General features: G+C 39.9%; 1 protein-coding gene across 4 annotated transcripts in view; it reads right to left on the bottom strand.

Annotated features, from left to right (window-relative positions):
- LOC104596532 (uncharacterized) overlaps positions 1-24862 on the bottom strand; it is a 69666-nt gene that overhangs the window by 10027 nt on the left and 34777 nt on the right. For 2 of the 4 annotated variants that reach the window (XM_010257731.3, XM_088895196.1), the window contains 2 exons: positions 22915-23125; positions 22098-22819 (listed from right to left, as the gene is read on the bottom strand). In XM_010257731.3, the coding sequence (XP_010256033.2) occupies positions 22098-22819; positions 22915-23125 (933 nt within the window). Of the gene's footprint in view, positions 1-5451; positions 21590-22097; positions 22820-22914; positions 23126-24862 lie in introns of those variants that run through there. The other 2 variants (XM_088895197.1, XM_019197631.2) reach the window with 2 other exon arrangements.

The raw sequence follows: 24862 nt of genomic DNA on the forward strand, positions 1-24862 counted from the left end.
TACTTTGGTGCTCCTATGTAACTTGGGTTTGAATTTTGGGGGATGACACTACCGTCATCAAGTTGTGTTATCTATTTCATTAGTTAAATCTAATGAAACCCATTTTCTTCTGATAAAAAAAAAAAAATCTTCTGACACCCATTGTATGCCATGTATAAAAAAGTTTTGTTATCATGAATTTTAGTCTGACAAGAACCAAAGCACGAAATATTGAATACAAGAAAAGAATTTTAATATAATATTGGAAAAAAAATTACAATCAAGGATTTTAATATAATATCTACCCCTTTGGGGGGTATTTTGTGATTTCAGTATCTATGGTGTTAATGTAAGCAAGTCTCTCAAATGAGAGAAATAAGACAGGCATATGGTTTGAAGCCCTAGAACTCTTCTCTCTTTCTGTTTTTCCCCTTGCCTATTCACTCACCACTCACAACAACATGAAATTTGAACAGGGTAAACTGATGAAGAAGATGAAGATGACAATGACTCCTAATCTGTTATTTTCCTTTTTTTGTTATAGTACTTGTTTGTTCTTTTTACTTTTCTATCGCATTTGGTATTCATTTGTTTTGATCTCATTTTTTTGGAATTTTTGGCTATAGTCAAGATCTGTTTGTTCTCATTATCTTGGTTCACCCTATTTCTATCATTGGTCTGTGACATGACAAACTGATTGTCTTGTAATGTAATCCCTTAAATTGCTATAAATCTGATTCAATATGCAATTATCTGCATCCTTCGCAGTTTTTTAAGAGTTGAAAACATCTCTCTTTTCCACCTATCATTTCACTTTTCTATAATCATGTATTTGGGAAACAAAGTTGCAGGAAACTGCTTCTATTGCCTCCAAGTGGATAGAAAGGAGCTCTAGTTCCCTCCTTGGTTGTTTTAAGTGGCTGTTTGAACTTTGAAGGAGCATATGTTTTCCTTTAGGGTACCGATTTGTTTTGGAGAATTTTAGCTAAATCACATGGGGAGGGGGGGGGATGTTAATGGGCAGGAGGGAAAACCCTTTGGCTGTGAGCAACAAGTATTTGTCCAAGAATTGAGATATCAGGTGTAAAGAAGCTGTTCAAAGAATTGAGATTGCCTAACCAATCAAATCCTGCAACACTTCTTTTTCAATTGATTAACTGCCCAATGGACTTACAGGTTTTTGTCAAGTGGGAGTCTTAAATTTTGTCTAAGGTTTTTTTTTCATTTTCCAAGCTATTTTCATATTTTCTTTGAGTTATCATGGGAGTATTTGGAATATTATGGTCTCCTTAAATAGTAATGCTTGTGGTTGTGCCCACAACTCCTTGTTGTATCTCTGTTTTTTTAATCTAATGAATCAATTTGTGTGCTCTAGAAAAGGTGCAATTAGACAGGGTATACTGGGGAATATAACGAGAGGTGAACTTGAAGCTTGGCCTAAAAGTTTCATTGTGGCAAGCAGCAAAGTGGAGGCCTCTTTTTTTTCTATTTGCTGTAATAACAGGCAAAGGTGTACTCCTAAAATTATTTTTCTTAACGAAGTCTTAATTAGTTATAAAAGTAAGTTGCAGGAATCAGATACCTAACTATGGATTTAACTTTTATGGTTGACTGGAATCAGTGGCATGAAGTGGATTTTTTAATACAATTGTAATTTCAGCAATATCAAGCAAAGGAAAAAGCACACCAGAATCATATTCTTTTTTAAAGGATAAAAAGAACTTTCATTAGAATAAAATAAAGAAACATTGCAGAGCAGCTGGTTGTCAAGATGACACATCAAACAGAAAAAAAAAGCAACAACTCATACTATAAATAAATCCACATTACAAGGTTGCAGATCAAACACTCCAGAAATTCTCTACCAAATCAGCTCGGTTGTCTTGGTCAAAATCTGGAAGAGCTAAAACCCGACCTGTTACAAGTTTACCCGCTGCTGCTACCAAAAGATCAATGTTCTCCAACTTATCCTCAAATAGTCTTCTGCTCCTATCAAACCATATTGACCAGCAGACCGCAAATGGGATGCAGCTCCACAAGATTCTGGCTTTCTTGCTTCCTCTAAATTTTGGCCACTTGGAGAAAATTTTTGCCAGAGACAAGGGATGAAAAAGCTTACTCCAAATAAGAAAAAATAGAACTTCCATATTGAAACCTCTGATCTTTAAGTGATCGATGGTGAGAATATATCATGAGCAACCAGCAAAGCAAATTCTTCCACCCTTCGAGGTACTAGGTTACCCCACACGCCATTTATCTGGTCTGAACCCATATTATCTCTAACTAACGCCTTGTAAAATGACTTCACTGAGAACTTTCCATCTTTGCACTCTTTCCACCAGAGAGACTGGAACTTTCTAGTTTTTCCAACAATAAAATACACTCTTCCACTTCTTGGTCAAGTAGAGGCCTTCTACGTTTTGGATTACATACCAGCTGCACTCATCTCTTCCACTTCTTGGGCAGACATCACATAGCTTCCCCACTCCAATCCATTTGTCCTCCCAAAACCTTACTCTGATTAAACCTCATAATCCTTTCCAAACACTAACCCCATAAGATCTTACTTCTCTTGGTTCCCACCCAAGCCTCACCGCTCCATATTTCCCAACCACCACTGTCTTCCATAGAGCTTCCCTTCTCTCTCCTGCCCAAATTGCCACAACCATTTCCCTAATAATTCTTTGTTGAATGCTTTTATCCTTCTCAACCCCTTACCTCCCCCTCCTTTGGCTAACACACCTTTTCCCACTTAACCAAATGAGACTTCTTGGACCCCACACCTTCCCATAAGAAACACCTTTGAACCTTTTCAATTTTCCTAGCCACCTCCTTAGGAACCCTTAATAATGAAAGGTAATAAGTTGGTAGCCTCATCCACCTATCCAACCTCTTTTCCACCCTCTCTAAAAGAGGCCTCCAAATGCTTACAGCAGCTGGGTTAGACCCAACCGGAAGCCAAAGATAGAGAAAAGGTAATTCCCCAACCTTACAATCCAGCACTGCTGCAAACAGCTACATATCCTCTCTACTCAAATCTCCCAACTCTAACTGAGAGGTTTTTTCAAGATTCATTTTCATCCCTGTCAACATCTCAAAGTTTTCCAAAATAGCTCTTAAATTGAACACCCGTTTTATTGATGAATCCAGAAAAATGAGTGTCATTTGCATATTGAAGGTGAGAGATACACAGACCACCTAAACCCACTTTGAAGTCTTCTAACCAGCCCCTTTGAACTCCTTTCTTCATAAGAAGGTTCAGCACTTCCATCACTAATACTAATAGCAAGGTGGATCCACTTGTCTTAATCCTCTAGAGGCTTGGAAAAATTCAGATGAGACTCCATTAAGTAAGTCGGAAAAGGATACTAATGATATACACCCATCAGCCTTTGTACCTCTTCCAAACAACCCAACTCCACATGATCACACGCCTTCTCTAAGTATAACTTACAAACCAAGCCAGGTCTCCCACTTCTTATTCTTGAGTCAATGCATTCACTGGTCACCAATACCCCAAACAGAATTTGCCTCCCCTTCACAAACGCCATCTGAGTTTCCCCTACCACCTCATGAATCACCTTTTATGCTCACTGCCCCACTCTTCTTCTGAATTAAGGAAATAAATGTTGAATTTGGTCTTCGATCTAACACTTTAAACTCAAAAAATTCCTTGAACATCAGCATAAAATCCTCCTCCAAGAAGTGCCAACAGCTTTTAATGAAATTAATATTAAAACATCAGAAATTGGTACTTTGAAATTAAAACATTAGATCTCCCTCCCTAACCACCTTGCTGAAAGTATAGCTTTTTATAGAAATCAATCACTTTCTCTTGTATCTCTCCCCAAGTGCCTACCACCTCCTCCTATACTCAAAATTCTTGTAATCAGATTTCTCCTTTTTCCATTTGCAAAACCATGAAAAAAGGTTGTGTTCCTATCTCCCTCTTTCAGCCAGATTTCCATAGATGTTTGTCTCCATCTAGCCTCCTCCCTCTATATTAATTTCTCTAGCTCATCTTCCAAACCGGCTATTTCCACCTGAACCTCTCTCCCGTAATCTTCCACTCTTTCTGGCCTTGCCAATTTCTCTGATACCTCCTTTTTTTCTGTTCTCCACTCATCCAAACGCCTCCTTCCTCCTTCCTCCTTCCCTTCAACTCTTTCAGCCAGATTTCTCTAGATTTTTGTCTCCATCTAGCCTCCTCCCTCTATATATTAATTTCTCTAGCTCACCTTCCAAACCAGCTATTTCCACTTGAACCTCTCTCCTTCTTCTTTCACTCTTTCCAGCCTTGCCAATTTTTCCAATACCTCCTTTTTTTCTGTTCTCTCACCCAAATGCCTCCTTCCTCCTTCCCTTCAACTCTTCCTTTATAACTTGCAATTTTTTAATCACCCTCAACCCGGCTAAACCATCGAGAACTATATCTTCTATTACAGAGAACTTAGAATTATGAATAATAACACCCATCATTCTTGTTTGTTCAGTAGCTACAGCAGTTCGAACCAGAAGAAGAAGAAGAAGACAGTCGAACTTGGTGGGCTAAACCCTACCATTCGACCATATAAATGGATTAGAGGTTTAATTAAGTACAAAGACTAAACTGCCCCCACTTAAGTATGGGACAAGAAGTCTTATTAGAACTGCCACATAAGCACATAACTTAAAGTGGCTGGAAAAGACTAATTTACCCCTCATTCGGCTAACTCTAACACTCCCCCTCAAGCTGGAGAATATATGTCATATAATCCCAGCTTGTTACATATATAGTTCACTCTCCCTGAGTTTAAACCTTTTGTAAACAAATCTGCCCACTGATCACCTGAGCCCACATGTTCTGTGCTTATCTCTCTAGTAAGGACTTTCTCCCTCACAAAGTGGCAATCAATCTCTATGTACTTTGTTCTCTCATGAAAACAGGATTAGATGAGATGTGAATTGCAGCTTGATTATCACAGTACAATCTCATAGGTTTGTCCATTGTGAATCCAATTTCTTGTAGGAGGTTTCTCAGCCATACTAATTCACATGTAGTGTGTGCCATGGCTTTGTATTCGGCTTCAGCACTACTCCTTGCCACAACAGTCTGCTTCTTACTCTTCCATGTCACTAGATTGCCCAAGGCTTCTGAATCATAGTTGAACACAGAGTGGTCAACCTGACATTGTTTCATTCCAAAGTGTAGAGAACATTGATGTGAACCCCACGACTGTGGTCCCCACTGTGTTCGTATGGCAGCACAGCATGTATTCTTTGTTAGTTATGTCAGTGTTAGTTGGTAGTTATTTCAATTTTATTGTTATTTCAGCTTTATTATTAGTTTATTTGCCATGTAAGTAATAAGGGCAATTCAGCCTTTTTACAATTACTAAACATATAAATATTAAGAGTGGGTCGGCAGATCAATTCATTCGACCCTCTCTCTCCTTTTGTAAAACCCTTCGTGTGCTTCTGCTTTTCTCCCTCTTTTCTTCTTCTTTTCTCCTTCTGAAATCTTTTCTTTTACTTTCGGATTCAAGACTGATTGTAGTCTTGATCGACTACTTGGTATCAGAGCAAGGATTAGGGTTTCTCAAGTGAGTCTGATCCAGCCAACCACATGAGAGTTGCCTAGGGCTGGGAGACTAAGAAGGAGGATCGGCTGATTCTTGGAGGCTACTGGTAGTGTGCGGCTACTACTAAGAAGATTGTAGAAGGCTGGGAGAGTTCCAATAGTCAGGAAGAATTAGAAAAGGCTTCGGATCCCCAAGATTAGGGTTTCGCATCAGACAGAAGGTGGCGGCCAGAGATCTTCTTTCACAAAGTAAGTTTTTTGCTTGAGAACAACCTTGAAAGAACCATCTTGGTCTATTCTGAGAGGTGCGGCTGAAACTTTTTTTCTCTTTAGGGTTTTGAGAGAAAACCCTAAAATTCAGACCTGTCGATTGGTTTCAGATCAGATCTGAACTGGGTTCACCCTAAACATTCAGAACTGTCGATTGGTTTCAGATCAGATCTGCACTGAGTTCATACAGAATTTTGTTTCCCTTTGTTTGTGGAACACCTAGGCCGGTTGTTATCAGTTGCTTAGGTGTTGTTTCCTATTACAGTAGCTTTAAAAGGTTTTGATTGCTGATTCTAAACCAAGAATGGAGTTCAAGAATCAGAGGGAAAGTGCTTTTGGGACTAGCAATTCTGGTAATATGTCTGAGAATGCATTTCATATTACAACTATGAGGTTTGACGGATCCAATTACTTAGAGTGGGCCCAATCGACCAAAATGGCTATTGGGGGTAGAGGAAAACTTAGCTACCTATTCGGAGATGTGAAAGAACCATCTAAGGAGGACCAAATGTATACCAAATGGGTTCAAGAGAACTACTTGGTTATGACATGGTTGTGCAACTCTATGCAGCCACATATCAGTCGAAACTATTTGTGGGCAAAAACAGCCAAGGAAATCTGGGATGTCATGAAAGAGACCTACTACCAACTAGACCTGTTCATGGGCCGGGCCGGGCCGGGCTCGAGCCGGGCTTTCACTTGTCACTAATGAAAATATACTAGGCCCGAGCCCGAGCCCGGCCCGACCAACGAGCCTATAACTTGGGCTCGAGCCCAGCCTTGGTAAAAAGCCCGAAACCCGAGCCCGAGCCCGAAGCCCGACCTAATTGAAAAAAAAAAAACAATTTTCCCAATTCAAATTAGAATTAAAAATTCAGATAGTATTTTTTTTTCTATTTAAATGAACAATAGGCCTACAAGATGGTATTTTTCCCTTTCTTTTATATTTTAAAAACAATTTTACATTCTTAAATCAAAAAATTTATTCAAATGGACATAATCACATAACTAATTTTATGTTTAATATTAGGTCGGGTCGGGTCGGGTCGGGCCGGGTCGGGCCGGGCCGGGCCGGCCCGTCAGGCCACCCGGCCCATGAACAAGTCTACTACCAACCCCTTAATGTTGCTAGGACCTATGAATTGAAGTGTGGGGTTAATAACCTCAAGCAAGGAGAGAAACCAGTCTCTGCTTACTTCTCTACTTTGAAATCTTTGTAGCATGAAATTGACCATCTAGAAACACTTGAGTGGGAAAATCAAAATGATGCACAGACTCATAGAAAGCAAGTGGAGACTAATAGGGTTTTTGAATTCCTAGCTGGTCTGAATTCTAATTATGATATTGTGAGACAGCATATACTAACAAGGGACAGTGTGACCTTATCTCAAGCCTACTCATTGGTGCATAGTGAAGAGACTAGGAGAAAGGTTATGATGCAGCATCAGCCCTTCCCACCAGCATTGGCAGTAGTTAAACCTAAGTCGGGGGGTGATACAGAAAGGGATATAAAGAAGGAAGATAAGCGGGATCCAGTGTGTGAACATTGCAAGAAACCTAAGCATACTAAAGACACATGTTGGAAGTTGCACCCTCATCTAGTCCCAGCAAAACTAAAAAACAAAAGGGGTAATGCCCATATGGTTGTTAATACCGATTCAGCATCCTCATCGGGCACAAAAGGCACGCCTCTAGACACCTTAGCTGCTGTTCGGGTTGCCCTAACACAGTTGAAAAATGAAGTTGGGAATTCAGCTCAATCATCTCAGTCATCATCAGCTCCTTCCACATCAACTTTTGCTCATTCAGGTACTCGGGCCTCAGCTTACCATGCTTAAGCTCCAGGTAACACTAAACATTGTTGGGTAATAGACTCAGGTGCATCTGACCATATGACTAGCTTGCCATCACTGTTCACTATCTATCACTTATCTTCTGGTAGAGATAAAGTGTCCATTGTTGATGGTTCCCTTGTTCCCATTTCTGGCAACGGAGACATCAAGTTGTCTAATACCATTTCCTTATCCTCAATTTTGCATGTTCCTAAGCTTGATACTAACTTGCTTTCAGTCAGTAGTATTACAAAACATCAGAACTGTTCATTAACTTTCTTCCCTGACCGATGTGTTTTTCAGGACTTGGAGACAAAGAAGGTGATTGGGACTAGCCATGAAACGAATGGGATCTATCTGCTTGGAGAGAGTTCTCATTGGAAAGATCATGAAGATAAGAAGTCTTTTGTTTCTCAGTCTGTTAGTCTGGTTATGCTTTGGCATAATCAATTAGGTCATTTATCCTTTCGGTCTTTGAAGAGTTTGTTTCCTAATTTGTTTGAGTCTGTTCAGATGTCAAATTTGAGATGTGAGAGTTGTGAGCTTGCAAAGCATTGTAGAACATCTTATTCCTTGAGTAATAAAAGTAGTAATTCTTTTGATGTTGTGCACACCGATGTTTGGGGCCCGTATCACATCCCTTCTAAGGGGGGTATAGATATTTCTTGTTGTTTGTTGATGACTATACCCGTTTTTCTTGGGTTTACCTTATGCGTTCTCAAGATGAGGTTCCTGCTCTGACCCAAACCTTTCATCTGATGATTTTAACCCAGTTTGGGGTCAAAATCAAAATCCTTAGATCTGATAATGCTAAAGAATACTTTACAAAGCCACTGGCCTCTTATCTACGATCATGGGATTATTCACCAAAGTACTTGTCCTTATACACCGCAGCAAAATGGGGTTGCCGAGAGGAAGAATAGGCACATATTGGAGGTGGCTAGAAGCATTATGTTTACCTCCAATGTGCATATTCGTTTCTGGGGCGATGCTATTCTTACAGCAATGTATCTCACTAATCGAGTTCCTTCACGGGTTCTTGACTTGAAGCCTCCGATTACCCTTCTATACCCCGATGAAGAATTATTTACTGTTCCCCTTAAAACCTTTGGTTGCACTTGCTTTGTTCAGATTCTTGGACCTCATCGTTCCAAATTTGACCTTAAGGCCTCCAAATGCATTTTTCTCAGTTATGCACAAACTCAAAAGAGTTATTGCTGCTATGAACCTACTTCCGGGAGGAGATTTGTCTCGATGGATGTTACTTTCTTTGAGAAGGTACCCTATTACCCTAGGGTTTCTCCTCAGGGGGAGAGTAGTGAGAATGGGGTTTGTGAGAGTGGGGTTAACTCATCAGAAGTCGGGGTTTGTGAGAGTGGGGTTAACTCATCAGAAGTCCCGTTACCCATTCCATTGAGTGATGAGAGATGTAATGGGGAGGGTTGTCAGAGGTGTCAAGAGTTGAAAGTCTATCACAGGCGGTGGAGGCAAGTTGATTATGGTCATCAGCAGTCCCGGCCAGCCCTAGTTCCTTCTATGGATCCAGATCCAGGTCCCACTGAGATACCTTCCACTGTTGCTACTTCACCTTCTTCGGATGACCTTAACCTCCCTATTGCAGTCCGTAAAGGGAAACGGCGTTGCACCACATCCACAGCTCACTGCATTTCCCAGTTTTTGTCCTATGATCGCCTGTCTCCCTCTTACAAGTCCTTTCTCACATCCATTGTTGATATTCCTATTTCCATAACAGTGCAAGAAGCCATGTCAGTTCCTGAGTGGAAAGATGCAATGAAAGTTGAAATGGATGCCCTTTTGAGGAATAATACTTGGGAGTTAGCTGACCAGCTCAAAGGAAAGAAACCGGTTGGATGTAGATGGGTATTTACCGTGAAACATAATGTTGATGGTTCCATTGAAAGGTATAAAGCTCGGCTAGTTGCAAAAGGATTTACTCAGACTTATGGTAATAGACTACTTGGAGACTTTTGCCCCAGTGGCAAAGATAACCACTATTCGAGTTCTGTTAGCCCTTGCAACCAGTTATTCTTGGCCCTTATTCCAAATGGATGTTAAAAATGTCTTCCTAAATGGAGACTTACAGGAAGAAGTCTACATGCAATTACCTCCCGGATTTTATGATGCAGAGACAGGTAAAAAGGTTTTCCGGCTGAATAAAGCCTTGTATGGACTAAAGCAGTCCCCCAGAGCTTGGTTTGATAGATTCAGACAAGCCCTTGGAAAATTCGGCTATGCACAGGCCCAATCAGACCATACATTGTTCATTAAAAGAGTGGACTCTTCTTTGACCTTGCTTGCTGTATATGTGGATGATATTGTGGTGACAGGGAATGATAACAATGAGATTGAGTCCCTTAAACAACTCCTTCATCAAGAGTTTGAGGTGAAAGATCTGGGTGAGCTACGATACTTCTTGGGTATTGAGGTTGCTAGATCTAAACACGGGATCTTTATTTCTCAAAGGAAGTATGTTCTAGATCTATTAGCAGAAACTGGAAAATTGGGTGTTAAGCCTGCAGATACACCCATTGAACAGAATCACAAAATCAGTGCAGAGGGTGGAGAGCCTCTTGAGGACAAAACTATGTTCCAACGGTTAGTTGGAAAACTCCTCTATCTTTGTCTCACACGACCAGACATCAGTTATGCAGTCAGTGTTGTCAGTCAATACATGCATTCTCCTAGAACTACTCACCTCATTGCAGTTGAGAGAATATTAGCATACTTGAAGAGATGTCCGGGTAGAGGTATATTATTCAAGAATAATGATCACATGAAGATAGAGGTAACCTTGTCTCCTGGAGGAGTAAGAAACAAAGTGTTGTTTCACGTGGACCACACGGCTGTGATCCCCACTATGTTCGTATGGCAGCACAGCAAGTATTCTTTGTTAGTTATGTCAATGTTAGTTGGTAGTTATTTCAGTTTTGTTGTTATTTTAGCTTTATTATTAGTTTATTTGCCATGTAAGCAATAAGGGCAATTCAGCCTTTTTACAATTACTAAACATATAAATATTAAGAGTGGGTCGACAAATCAATTCATTCGACCCTCTCTCTCCTTTTCTAAAACCCTTCGTGTGCTTCTGCTTTTCTCCCTCTTTTCTTCTTCTTTTCTCCTTCTGAAATATTTTCTTTTACTTTCGGATTCAAGACTGATTGTAGTCTTGATCGACTACTCAAAGTTCTTCACCATTTCACTAAACTTCCCAAACCAAGCACGAGGCGATTGTTTCAACCCATAAATTGCCTTTTTCAGTTTGCACACCTTACCATCACCCCCCTGAGCAACAAACCTCAGTGGTTGCTCCATATATACCTCCTCCATAAGGTCACCATGAAGGAAGGCATTTTTAATGTCAAGTTGAAACAAGGGCCAATCATACATAACTACCAGGGAAAACAAGACACGGACAGAGCCAATCTTAGCCACAGGAGAAAAGGTCTCCATATAGTCCACCTCATACAACTATGAATAACCTTTAGCAACAAGTCTGGCCTTCAAACACTCCACACTACCATCCGGCAAATATTTAATAGTATACAACCATTTACAACCCACAACATACTTACTGGGAGGAAGAGTAGTAAGTTTCCACGTTTGAGTATGCTGAAGGGCAGAGAGTTCCTCTTCCATTGCTTGACGCCACCCAGGTGAGGTAAGAGCCTCCTACACATTCTTAGGTATAGAAATAGATGACAACAGTGAAACAAACTGGTGATGTGAGGCAGAAAGGCGAGAGACTGAAACAAAATTGGAAATGGGATGGAGGGTACAACTACGTTTACCTTTCTGTAAAGCAATGGAAAGATCAAGTCCTGAAGGTTCTGGGACAGGAGCAACAACAGGATCCGCAAACAAGGTAGAAGCTGGAGGAGGAGCCTGTGTCTGTCGATGAGTATACACATGTCGGATCGGTGGTCGTTCAGTAGGAATCTACACTGGAGGAGGCGAAGGAACAACCCCAATTGGAACGAGATCACGGATTGGAAGAGGAAGAGGAAGAGAAAGCAAAGGTGGAGATACCGATACTTCAGGTCCCGAGAAGAAGGTGACAGACTCAAAAAAGGTGACATCAGGACAAACATAGAACTTCTGAGTAATGGGATTGAAACACTTATACGCACTTAATAGAACGTGAATCCAGCTTGTCTATCCCAGGACTCAGATTGTAAACAAAGCACACACAACCAAAGACCAGGGGTGTTAATGGAAAGGGAGACAAGGTGGGGAACAAAATAGAAAAGAGAGACCGACCATGAAGGATGAAGGAGGGCATCCGATTAATAAGGAAACAAGCAGTAAGCACAACATCACTCAAAAATCATTTAGGAACACTCATATGATGAAGAATAAACCGAGTAGTTTCAAGGAGATGACGGTTCTTTCGTTCAGCCACCCCATTTTGTTGACGAGTGGATGCACATGAAGTTTGATGAATGATGCCATGTTGTTCTAAATATTGTTGGAAGGAAGTAAGAAAGTATTCACGACCGTTATCTAAACAAAGAACTTTGATTGGAAGACCAAATTGTGTATGTATTTCTTTTTTTTTATAGATCAATAACACTTTCATTAATTCATCATAAGAAAAGTTACAAAAGGAAGACAAACACACTTATCTTCCAAGTACAGCAAAGGACCTAAAGAAAAGGAAAAATAGTAAAAAAGACATTAAAGTTCCAGCTTAGCCCAAAACATTGAATCCCTTTCTGCCCCTTGTTTGGCTAAACCATCAACTAGGGAATTACTGTAATTCCATAAGCCATTGTTGTCTTTATTCAGCCACCCTATCACCACCTCCGAGTCCCCTTCAATTAGGAATTTCCTGATGTTCATCTCCTTGGCCTTCTGGACTCCTTCCATAACTGCAAAGATCTCAGCTCTAAGGGAGTCAGCCACTCCAATTGGGCCTGAGAACATGGCAAAAATGGCCCCATTCTCATCCCTAAAAACACCCTCAATCCTTGACTATCCCAGATTCCCCCTGCTACTCCCATCAAAGTTTAGTTTCATGAATCCAACAGGTGGAGGGGTCCAAGACACTCATTACTGACTTGGTCTGTGTGCAATTTGCTATTTCACCCCACTTCCTCAACATGTCATCCACTGTGTAATCTGTGAATAACTCCAAAGATTTCAACCACTGTACAGCCCTAATATGTATGATGGCCCTCAGTTCTGCTACTCCTCTCTCAGCTTCTGAGAATATCCTGGAATTTCTTTCTTCCCATAGTGTCCAGCATACTGCAACCCTCAGTCCTCTCCACATAGTCCTTCCCCTTTTCATACGCCACCTGAAAAAAGAAGGGGAAAAAAGGCCCTACAAGTCTGATGGAGGGTTCCAACTACACCCAAATAGAGAAAAAACCCATTCCCAAATTGACCTCGCAAAATGGCAAAACACCAGTAGGTGAAAACCATGTCAAAATACTCCTAATAGAGCTGATATACCCTCGTAGTGTTATCCTGCCCAGAATAAAGCTTCTTGACATGTTCCCATATGTCCTTAGATGTATCAAAGAACATAAAGTTGGCACTTATTTTAGGTTCCATACTATTCCATAACCATGTCATGATTTGGGCATCTTCCTGTTCTCAATCATCAAACCCTGAAGAGTCAGCTGATGGTTTATCTTCCTTCACATGCTTCACTTTCCGCATTGCCTTGAGAAAAACTTCCACTGACTTGGCCCATGGTACATAGTTCTCACCATTAAGTTTAATTGAAGTCATTTGCACACCTAGATAGTCAGAGGGAATCACCACACTAGGTTTCTGATCACTACAACCATCTCCAGTTGCTGCCATGTTGCCCTCCCAATGCTACTTCTAATCTGAATTCCCAGTAGCCAACTAAGTACTGCTGTCAGGAGTTTGATGTTCCAGACACTACAGCAGTCCCCAAACACAGATGATAGGCTCACAACCAGTCACAATCAATCACCTCTGTTCACAACCAATCACAATCAATTAGTCCCCAAACACACAGATGTCCCAGACACTACAACAGTCCCCAAACACAGTTAAGAGGTACACAAACTTTTGTTTTTGTTCACACCACTACTGATTTCACAAAACCATAAACCACACTAACATTAATTCAGCAACTCACTAACCACATACAAGCCCTCTTGAAGCTGCTCAATAGAGGTTGAGCATCACAAGCACCACCACACAACCATAGCTGTCACACATGGTACAGATCTGTCTGACCTTTTTAGAGGGCACTACAAGTCCAAAGAAAACATCAACTACTACCACTGCAGTAACTTGTCATTCAATTCAGGTCACTTGTGACCAACAAAGGCTTCAAAACAACCTACAGACCCACACGAAAGGGTCAAACATACCCTTACACCATTTGGCCACTGTAAACACGGCCTGTTCTTGGACTTTTTTCCAAGAACCAAGGCTACAAACAACCTAGTTCTCTAGGTTCTGATCAGTCCGAGCAGATTTTGAAGGCTTTCAACCCAGAAAAACCAACAGCACAAAAAAAAAGGTAACCAACCTCTAATGGAGAGCTTCAGTCGACCATCCACTTACTTCTGGAGTTGTTTTTCTTGAAAAACAATCAAGTTCTGAGCAGAGGAAGAAGGGCTGAAGTGTTCTCAGACCTAGGTCGAATCTGTGTTCTCCATTTTCAGCCCAGAAAGAAGAGAAAAAATGAGGTCACGACCAGAGAGGAGCAAGGGAGGAGATTTAGAGAGCAACGTCTTGCTCTGATACCATATTTGTTCTGTAGCTACAGCAGTTCGAACCAGGAAGCAGAAGAAGAAGAAGAAGAAGAAGAAGAAGACAGTCGAACTTGGTGGGCTAAACCCTATCATTCGACCATAATATGGATTAGGGGTTTAATTAAGTACAAAGACTAAACTGCCCCCACTTAAGTATGGGACATGAAGTCTTATTAGAACTGCCACATAAGCACATAACTTAATGTGGGTGGAAAAGACTAATCTACCCCTCATTCAGCTAACTCTAACAATTCTGAACAATGTAAGGGAAAAACAGAGATATTAGCATTTTGAAGAAAGGGCAGGTAATGCTCTAATGAGAAAGCTGATGGTCTTAAGGGAAGAATTAAAAGTTAGGAATAGGGAAGTGTTTGGGCCCATCTCAGCTAGAAAATCAGAAATCCTCAGAAAAATGGCTGATTTAGAGAGGCTGGAGGAAGGTGATGTCCTTTTAAGGGAAGTATTTCATAGGGAGGAAGTGATGTGGAGGCAGAAATCAAGGGCATTATGTCTCAAGGAAGGTGACAAGAATACTTCTTCCTTTCATGATTTGACAAGAAATTGAAGGAGGAAAAACTTCATTCAGGCTTGAGGAGAAAGGTAGAATCATTGATGATCCAGATCAAGTTGTTGAAACCATAAGAAATTTTTACATTAATCTCTTCAAAGCTTCCCCAAGCAGGAAAGTGTTCTTGGGTGAATTGGAGTTTGGTAGATTTGAGGGCGGTGACTAAGGATTGGTTGGAGTGAGAGTTTGATGAAGAGGAAACTTGGGAAGCAGTGAGTAAATTGAAAGGTGACAAGGCTCCTGGGTCGAATGGATTCAACATGTCCATTTATAAAAGCTGTTGGCATATTATAGAAGGGGATTTATTGGCCATGGCGAAGGAATTTTGGCAGGAAAAGTTTATTGGAAAAGTGCAAATGCAAGTTCTATTTCCCTCATTCCCAAATAGAAAGGAGCTTGTAAAGTGAAAGACTTTAGGCCAATCAGTCTGATTTCAAGCCCCTACAAAATTCTTGCAAAAGTCTTGTCTAGAAGATTAAGGGAAGTGTTGCATGATTTAGTGGGCCCTACTCAAATGGCATTCGTAGAAGGTAGGCAAATTCTTGATGAGGTGATGGTAGCGAGTGAATGTGTGCATACAAGAATTAGAAATGGAAGGGAGGGCCCGATTTGCAAGCTTAACATCGAAAAGGCATATGATCATGTCGTATGGGGATTTTTAGAAGAAGTTCAGTCAAGAATGGAGTTTGGGGAGAGGTGGAAAAGTTTGATCATTTCTCATCTCCAATTATTAGTCTTGGTGGCAAGGTGAAGTTGGATCATTTCAAGGAATATAAAGCAAGGGCATCCTTTATCCCCTTTATTATTTGTATTGGTCGCAGAAGTCCTAAGCAGATTATTGAAGTGGGGAGAGATGGTGTGGTCATTTCTCATCTCCAATTTGCAGACGATACTTATTTTTTGGAAGATTTTACAGCTCAAATGCTTAACTTAGGGTTATCTTCAGATTTTTTGAGAAGTTGGTAAGGCAAAAGATCAACTTAATGAAAAGTGTGATATTGGAGTGGGGAATATCTCACAAAGTCTTTTAAAAGATTGTGCAGCATCCTTGGGGTGTTTGGTAAGAGTTCCCATTTACTTATTTGGGTCTTCCAATTGGTGCAAAGGCCTCTGTCTCTCTAACTGAGCAACCTGTCTCAGATAGAATTGATCAACGTCTGGCAGGCTGGAAGGGAAGATATCTCTCACTTGATGGGTGGATTACTGTGACCAAGGAAGTTTCTATGGGGCTTTAAAGGGGGTTAGAAAGAAATATCACTTGGTGAAATGGGATAAGGTGTGGAATGATAAAACAGAGGGAGGCTTGAGAATTAGAAGGATGAAGCTGCGCTGAGAGGGAGGCACTGAGAATAAGGGTGGCATCATGCAAGTTTGAAGTTATTGGGTTCAGGTAGGATTCTAGTAAAGTAAAATCATCTTATAGAGTGAGTGTCTGGAAGGGCATCATGTGTTTTCAATAAGCCTTTCTGAATTTCGTATCCTTTAAGGTTGGAGGTGGCTCAACAATCAAGTTTTAGGAAGACGATTGGCTAGTGATTGGAAAGTTGTGTGATATCTGTGTCCAAAATTTGATCAAGGTAGAGCAAACTGGTATCCAAAATTCAGAAGAGCTCTGTTCAATTAGGAGATTCAACAATGTGTTGATTTGCCCTCAAAGTTACAGCCAGCTGAAGTGCAGGTGGATAGGAAGGATTCAAGATGGTGGAAAGAATCTAGAAATGGAGTGTTTTCTGTCAAATCCTTTTACCAGGCTCTGCTGAGGATGAAATCGGAAAGCTCTGAATTAAAAGGGGTTTAGGGAAACCCCATTCCTCCAAGTGTAGAAGCATTTGCTTTGCTTGTGGCACTGGATAGCATTCTGGCTTTGGACCACATTCAGAGTAGAGGAGTTCACTTAGCTGAAAGATGCTACTTGTGTGAGAATGCAGAGGAGAATGTTCTTCATCTGTCTATTGGCTGCCCCAATTTGAGATTTGTTTGGAATTTCTTCTTTGGCCCATTCAAGACTAGATGGGCGGAGCCAAACTCTTCAGGAGACATCTTTGCTCATAGGCCTGCCATCAGAGGAAATACCAAGGCAAAAATTGCATGGAACTTCATCCCTTTTGCTATTTGCTTGGATGTGTGGAAGGAAAGAAAATAGAAGGATTTTTGAGAACAGAACATGTTCTAGAGATAAATTAACACTAATGTGTGGCAAAATGAATATGGATTGGGTTCTAATCCTTCCAGAATTTGAAAGAGTTTCTAAGGAAGATCTAGGTGTTGGCTTTTGGATCCTTCTTGAATTAATCTAGCTTTTCTCTTGTTTCTGTTGTAAAAGATCTATTCAGCTTTTCTGCTTTGCTTTGTTTTTGATCTTTTGGAGATCCCTATCTTTTTTTTTAATCAATAACCAGAAATTTCATTAATAATGAAAAAGATACAAGAGAACATCCGGGAGAGAGATAAACTCTCTTAACTCTCTCCAAGATGACAATAGGGGGCAGCAATTACAGAACAGCCCAGAAAAGTTGATCCCTTTCCACCCCTTGCGTTGCCAAAACATCGGAAAAAGCATTTGCACTCATTTTAACCCACTGCAACTTGATCTCTATATCCTGAGCTAAAAACTTAAACCTCCTCCTTTCATTAATAAATTTCCACCAGCCAGTCTCGTCTTTCTGCAGCCACCTAACTACCAACTTGGAATCCCTTTCTACAATCAACTTTCATATATTCAGCTCCTTTGCTTTTCGGATCTCTTCCATCACAGCCAGGATTTCTGCCCACAAGGCGTCTCCCACACCTATTGGTCCTGAGTAAAGGGCAATAACTCATCCCTCCTCATTCCGAAAAACACCTCCAATACCTGAAGGGCCCGGATTACCCTCACTACTACCATCGAAATTCAGTTTAAAAAACCTACTAGGAGGTGGGACCCAAACCAGCCTAATAACAGCTCTTGGAAGAGTAGAATCAGCCACCTCCTACCACTTTCTAAGCAAGTCATTTGTGGGAATGTCATCAAAGCTTCTCAAGGATTTAACCCAATGGAAAACTCTGACAGTGATGGTTTCCATGATTGCTTCTCTGCTCCTTTCCTTGTCAGAAAAAGTTCTTTGATTCCTTTCTTCCAATGTTGTCCACCATATTGCCGCTCTTGTACACCTCCAAAGGGTTCTCCCCCTCCTCTTTCTCAAGTAAACAAGGGAAGAAGCAAACAAGCCTTGAACATTTGGCAGGGGGTTCCACCTGCACCCAAACAAAGAAAGAAATCATTCCCAAATATAAAGAGCAAAAGGGCAGGAAATTTATAAGTGGTAACTAGTCTCACCATTAGCCTTCCAAAGGATGCACCAATTTGGGGAGAGGCACCAATTTTGTCTCTTTATTTGGAGAAGATCACAAGTATTAATTCTACCCAAGAAAACTTCCCAACAGAAACCACTTATCCTAGGAGGAATAGGCTTACTCCAGACCTCCTTCATCGGAAGTCACCATTGAATCATCAGAAGGTCGGATCAAAGCCAAAAAGAAGGAAGCACAAGAAAAGGAACCAGAAGAATCAATACACCAAATCCTACAATCCGACTCTAAAGGGTTCAAGAATACCCCATCCAAGTAGTGAAGTAAAACTGAAACATTACTCAATTCAACCTCCCTGAAACTCCTTCTAAACCCCAGGTTCCATGCAAAGCTAGAAGGTAACAAAAAGGAAGACACAGATTCATTCTTAAAAATAGACGTCTGAAAAGGTAGGGGAATTGTTCTTTCAATGGGAGGTCGCCCAACCACACATGTTCCCACTTCCCAATTGACAAGAATACCCGACCACATGTTGTATCGGACAAAGGGAAGGAAAACCAGAAGAATATGATAGATTGATTTCCATGGAGAAGCTCTTGTTGCCCATAATTTGTCCTTTTCCGCTAGCAGTCTCCATAACCATTTCCCTAAAAGAGTACCCCTCATTAATTTTTCCAATTTTCCACTCACACCTTCAGGAATTTTGAAATCGAAAAGGTTGTACACAAGCAAATTAGCCAGCGTAGACCTAATCAATGTAATTCTTCCCCCCAAGGACAAATAGCTTTTCTTCCAAGATGTCTACCTGTTAGTGAATCTCTCTAACCCTAGGTTCCAAAAAACTAGCACATCTTGGGTTATCACCCAGTGGAAGCCACAAATAAACCAAAGGCCATTGAGCCACCCCACAACCTAAGATTTCAGTAGTATCAGATATCTCCCTCTAATCCATGTTAATCCTTGCAATGCAACTTTCTCAAGATTCACCATCAAGGTTGGCAATCTCTCAAATAAATGAACCACCAGCTTCAAATTTTATGTCCACTTCCAATCACCCCTTCACAAAACAAGATAGTATCATCAGCAAATTGTAAATAGGTGATTGGCACACTCTATAACCCTCACCAAGTTTCTGGAATCCGCCCTAGAGATTAGCCTTCCAAGAACATCAGCAATCAAAGTGAAAAGGAATGGAGAGAGAGGGTCCCCTTGTCTAATTCCCCTGAGAGCCTGGAAATGAACAATAACTTTCCCATTCACCAAAACAGAATAGTGACAAGTCCTTATACACCCATTAATACATTTACACCATCTCTCTCCAAACCCAAAACTCTTCAAGACCTCTAAGAGGTAGTCCCAATCTACCAGATCATAAGCCTTCTCAAGATCTTGTTTACAAATGAAGCCATTTTCCCACCTTTTTCAATTCTTCTACACTTTCATTGGCTATAAGAATCTGATCAATAATGTGTCTGTCTTTCACAAAAGCCCCTCGATTTGGGGAAATGATGGAATGGAGAACATGCCTTATTCTACAAGAAAGCACTTTTGAAATAATTTTGTAGAGGCTATACACCAAGCTGATGGGTCTAAAGTCCTTAGGGTGATTAATCACACCCCTCCTGAAAAATTCATTGAAAACTTCTTGGGTATCATTTTTAGGATCTCCCAACAGTCTTGAAAAAAAACCATTGTCAAACCATTTGGCCCAAGAGCATTAGATCTATCCATAGAAAAAATTGCTTCTCTGATCTCTTCCAAATCAAAACTCCTCTCCATCCACATCATAAGATCTTCAGCTAATCTCAGCCACTCTAAAGTCTAACCCATCCAGCCACACCCTCTCCCTTAAAGGCCTTCTAAAAATAGATTTAAAGTGATCCACAAAAGCCTTTTCAATCTCACTTTGTTGGGTAATGATGGCTCCATTCGCCTCAAATTTCGAAATGAAATTCTTCTTTTCCAACCATTTGCCAAGGCATAAAAAAAATTTAGTATTACTGTCTCCTTCCTTAATCCACTTATGCCTAGATTTTTGTCTCCAACTGACTCCTCCTTAAACAACACATCCTCCAACTTCTTCCTAAGGGACCATCTCAAATCTTTATCTTCCACTCCAAAGGTTCCATTCTCTTCTTTAAGATCCAATCTACCAAACTGGTGGATATTCAATTCTTTTATTTTGGCTCTCAGATCCTTCAACTTCCTATGGAATAACATGCCCTTCCATTTAACTCTCGGTTGACTTCCTTCCCACCATTCCTTAACTTTCTCCAAAAAGCCACTATGACAAAGCCACATGTTCTCAAATCTGAACGGAGTAGGGCCATTCCCTCTAAACTCTTCCTTGGCAATGGAAATAGGCCAATGGTTTGAAGTAACCCTAGGTAAAGCTCTCGAAGCCAATCCTCCCCATATTCTTCCTAGTCCAAGGTAAACAAAAATTTATCCAACTTGGGACATAATGGATTAGCTTGAAGATTGGACCAAGTGAACTTGTGGTATGAAATAGGCAACTACTTAAGCTGAATATCATTAATAAATTGATTGAACTTCCTCATACCGGTGCTGCTTGTCTATCTTAAATTATTGGACTCTTCACCAAAGTTACCCTTTAAGCACCAAGGTCCATCCACAATTCACCCTACTTGTCTGTCTTAAATTTTGGAGATCTCTCATAACCCTCTTAATGTGCTTTTGCTTCTTTTATCAAAAAAAAAATTCCTTTTTATTTATTACCAAAAAAAGAAATTCTGAACAACACCTGACTTGAGTTCTAGAAACTTGTGGAACGAAAAAGATGATGGTCTATGAGGGTACATGTACACTTTTTTACCATTTCATAAAATATCATTGTATATTTCCACAAATTTCACAATGTTTCCTCCATGTCTATAAATTTCGGAATATTTCCATACAACATTTCTGACATTACCCAACACATTTCCCCTATTTGGATATCTGACATCTCCACCAACACTGGCATTTTAAACCTAGGTTGTACAAAGACCTTGTCACAATTATCTAGACCAGGTTCAGCAGCAGCAACCTCAATTTTTATAGAACAAATGGATGAAGCATAACTTTTTCACAATATAAAAAATAGTTTATGGAAGGAAGTAGCTGGAACATCAAGAAAAGCTTTGACTTACAGGGATTGGTTGCTCCAGACAAAGGATTCAAAAAACTTAACTTCGACAGCAGTAGTAGGGGAAATCCAGGGCCTCAGGAGTGGGAGGCATTTTCAGTAATGAAGCAGGCCATGTTATTGCATTATTCTTGGTTCCAAATGGCATTGGTGATTCATCAACGACTAAAATAATGGATGTATCTGAGGGTGTACAGAGAGAAAGGAAAAAATGATTATTGAAAGAGACAGCGGTTATAGGGTGGCTGCAAAATAGGGAGAATGCACTGTGGATTTACACTTTACAGGAATGAAATAAAAAGCATAGCTGTTTAACTAGGGATATGGAAGTGAGATTTCAAGGTTGTATAGGTGGCTAACTAGGGATATGGAGAGAGAGAGAGAGAGAGAGAGAAGATGCTTTATCTCTGAAAGAGAACTGTATATATGCATTCTTTTATGTTGGGTTTGCATGGCAGGTGTTCCCTCATCACAATTTTGATAAACTTCTTCATTTTAATAAAATTTTCTTTTTATTTATTATCAAAAAAATTCACAACATATATCATCAACAGCAATACAAGAATCTCTAAGTGTTTCATTTCTATATCATAAATATTCTGGCCACTCAAATCACAGTTGTATTGTGCTATGCTTTCATGAGTAGCCTCAAATTTAAAACCAGAAACAGCGTTGCATTTCTAATACTCACCTCAGAAGTATTATGTATTTCAGTTTCACCTGAACACTCACGGTCAGGTTCAACAGCAGCAGCTTCAGTAGTTACTTCATGTGCATTTTCAATGCCAGCAGCTTTACTATCCAAAGCAAGTTCATCATGAGTCACCTCAGAGTGGAGAGACTTCACAACATCTGATTCTTCAGAATTACGTAATGTTGCATCCTCACAAACATGCAACATGGATCCACAAGGAGGATCCAAAGCATCATGCATCACAGGGGTACGCACAGTATCAACTTCTTCACTTACTTCACATGCATTACTGACAACACCCTCATCAGAAACACCGAAGTCACCACCAACCTTACTCACATCAGAATTCTTTGCCTCCTCACATGAATTACTAACAACACCCTCATCAGAAACACCAAGGTCACCATCAACCTTACTCACATCAGAATTCTTTGTCACCTCACATGCATTACTAACACCACCCTCATCAGAAACACCAAGGTCACCATCAACATTACTGACATCAGAATTTTTTGTGTCACACGCATTACTAACACCCTCATCAGAAACACCAAGGTCACCATCAACCTTACTCACATCAGAATTCTTTGTCACCTCACATGCATTACTAGCACCCTCATCAGAAACACCAAGGTCACCATCAACCTTACTCACATCAGAATTCTTTGTCACCTCAGGCACAAAATTAGTGTTGGCTTCAGCATCAATAGGCTTAGCATCTGCATGATAAACATAGAAAATTAAACCAAAAAAATGGAAGAAATAATATATAATTTAGTTGACAGTAGGACAATGCATTTCATTTACAAAATACCTGCCATATGCACATTTCCTTCAGCGGATTCATGCTTCAGTAGTACCTTCTGTAATAGATCAGTACCTGGAAAGACTAGCATATTCATGGATTTCATTTCTTTTCTGTGTGATTCATTGAGAGGCTCAAAACCAAAAACCACCGTCCATGTATGCATGAGCTCAGGAATAGCTGGTATGATCAGCTTCATGACATTGAGAGATTGGAGGGCCTGAAAATAGGCTCAGCACAACTGCACAAGTCAATCCCATGTGGAAACAAAAACATAATTGGAAGCAATAGGCAGAGTAAAAAACATCAAACTAGCTTTGGCTGCAGAAACCAATATAGCCATGAAAAACATGAGACATCATTTCAGGTGCATGCATACACATTTAATAACAAAAAAACTGTTTATGGTAAAAGAGAGAAATATCATTAAAACAAGAAGATAATGACCAAAAAACAAGTTACGGAAACACCTAAAAGCAATAACTAATCAAAGATACAGACTGGATTACAAATTTACAGCCCAACTATTTCTCAAAATCTCTCCCCCAAATACAGACTGGAAGAACCAACAACCAGTCCATGATTGATTTTCCAGTTTCTGCCACTAACTTCTCAGTATTCCGGATTTTATTTTAAAACAATCTGTTGTTCACACATGCAATCCATCAATTTACTTCTGATATCTTGTTATTTTCACATAACATAATAATAAAAAATGGGTCATTTACTAAAACGCCCCCCATAGTTTCATTAATTTACTAAAACCTACCCTACAGTTTGTGTTTCACTAAAACATCCCTTACAGTTTGCAATCAATTTACTTAACCAACCTTCCATTAGATGAAAATAGAAAATGACAGTAATAACCCTAATATCCATTCAAATAAATTTAATCAAAAGAAACTAAAAACAAAAAATGTCATTTTTGCCCCTAGTAAAACATGGACAACCACTCTATTTTTCTCTATTTAGTCAATTTTGTTTTCTATACAAAAAAGTGTTATGGGTAATTTTGGAATAAACAACCATGGGCCCATGCCCTTGAAAGGTCGATTAAGTAAATAGGTTGCAAACTATAAGGGGTGTTTTAGTAAAATAAAAACTATAGGGTAGGTTTAAATAAATCTGTGAAACCATAGGGGGTGTTCTAGTAAATGACCCTAAAAAAATCACCAAAGACTAATGCATTTAAATGTCAATCTATGACAAAAAAAAATGAAAGATAGAATCATACTCTGGAAGTGAAGAGTCTTAAGTTGTCATGTACAATTTGCTTTATCAAAAATTATCTCACAGATAAAGATGCATATCGTATTTAGAAAAGTCAACATTTTTTATGAAAAAGTAAGGTAAGAAAATTTATTGCAAACACGAAGGAAAAGCATGGTAGAACAAATTCCGGTGGTGGCAAAGCAAGAGGCAGCCCCCACCCCCCAAACATCACATTACAACTCCCACAAACTTTTGGAGTTCAGCAACAGAAACATGGTATGATGTCTGAACGCATTTACAACAGAAATCCAAGAACCCACTTTCCCCATTGTAACACTATTTAAATCATCAGAGCCAAATAATATTTTCACTATGATGCCATTGAAACTAAAAATTAAATTTAGACAGATTTAACAACTTGAGGCGGTTTTCTATCTGATTAGGACCTGTGGTATAGCCCAGTTGGTCAGTTAAATAAATTAAATCAGTCTGATTTCTTGATCAGATTTGGGCCTACTATTTGTAGCCACACCAGAGGCTGTCTCAGCAAAGTTTCCAATAAAGAAATAACAATAATACAACTGATCTTTTTTTAAGGTAAGGTATAAAACTGGACTTTAACCCCTAAATTACGAGCGCTTAAATCATTTCTTACTACTTTGACCTACGGCCATCTATGTTTGCCACTAGCCCTTCTAGCCCCTTCAACTTGTAACAGATCGTTTTTTTTCTTACAAGTGTTGTA

This window comes from Nelumbo nucifera, chromosome 1, assembly GCF_055504915.1.
Source record: "Nelumbo nucifera cultivar China Antique chromosome 1, China Antique-T2T, whole genome shotgun sequence".
NCBI classification, from domain to species: Eukaryota; Viridiplantae; Streptophyta; class Magnoliopsida; order Proteales; family Nelumbonaceae; genus Nelumbo; species Nelumbo nucifera.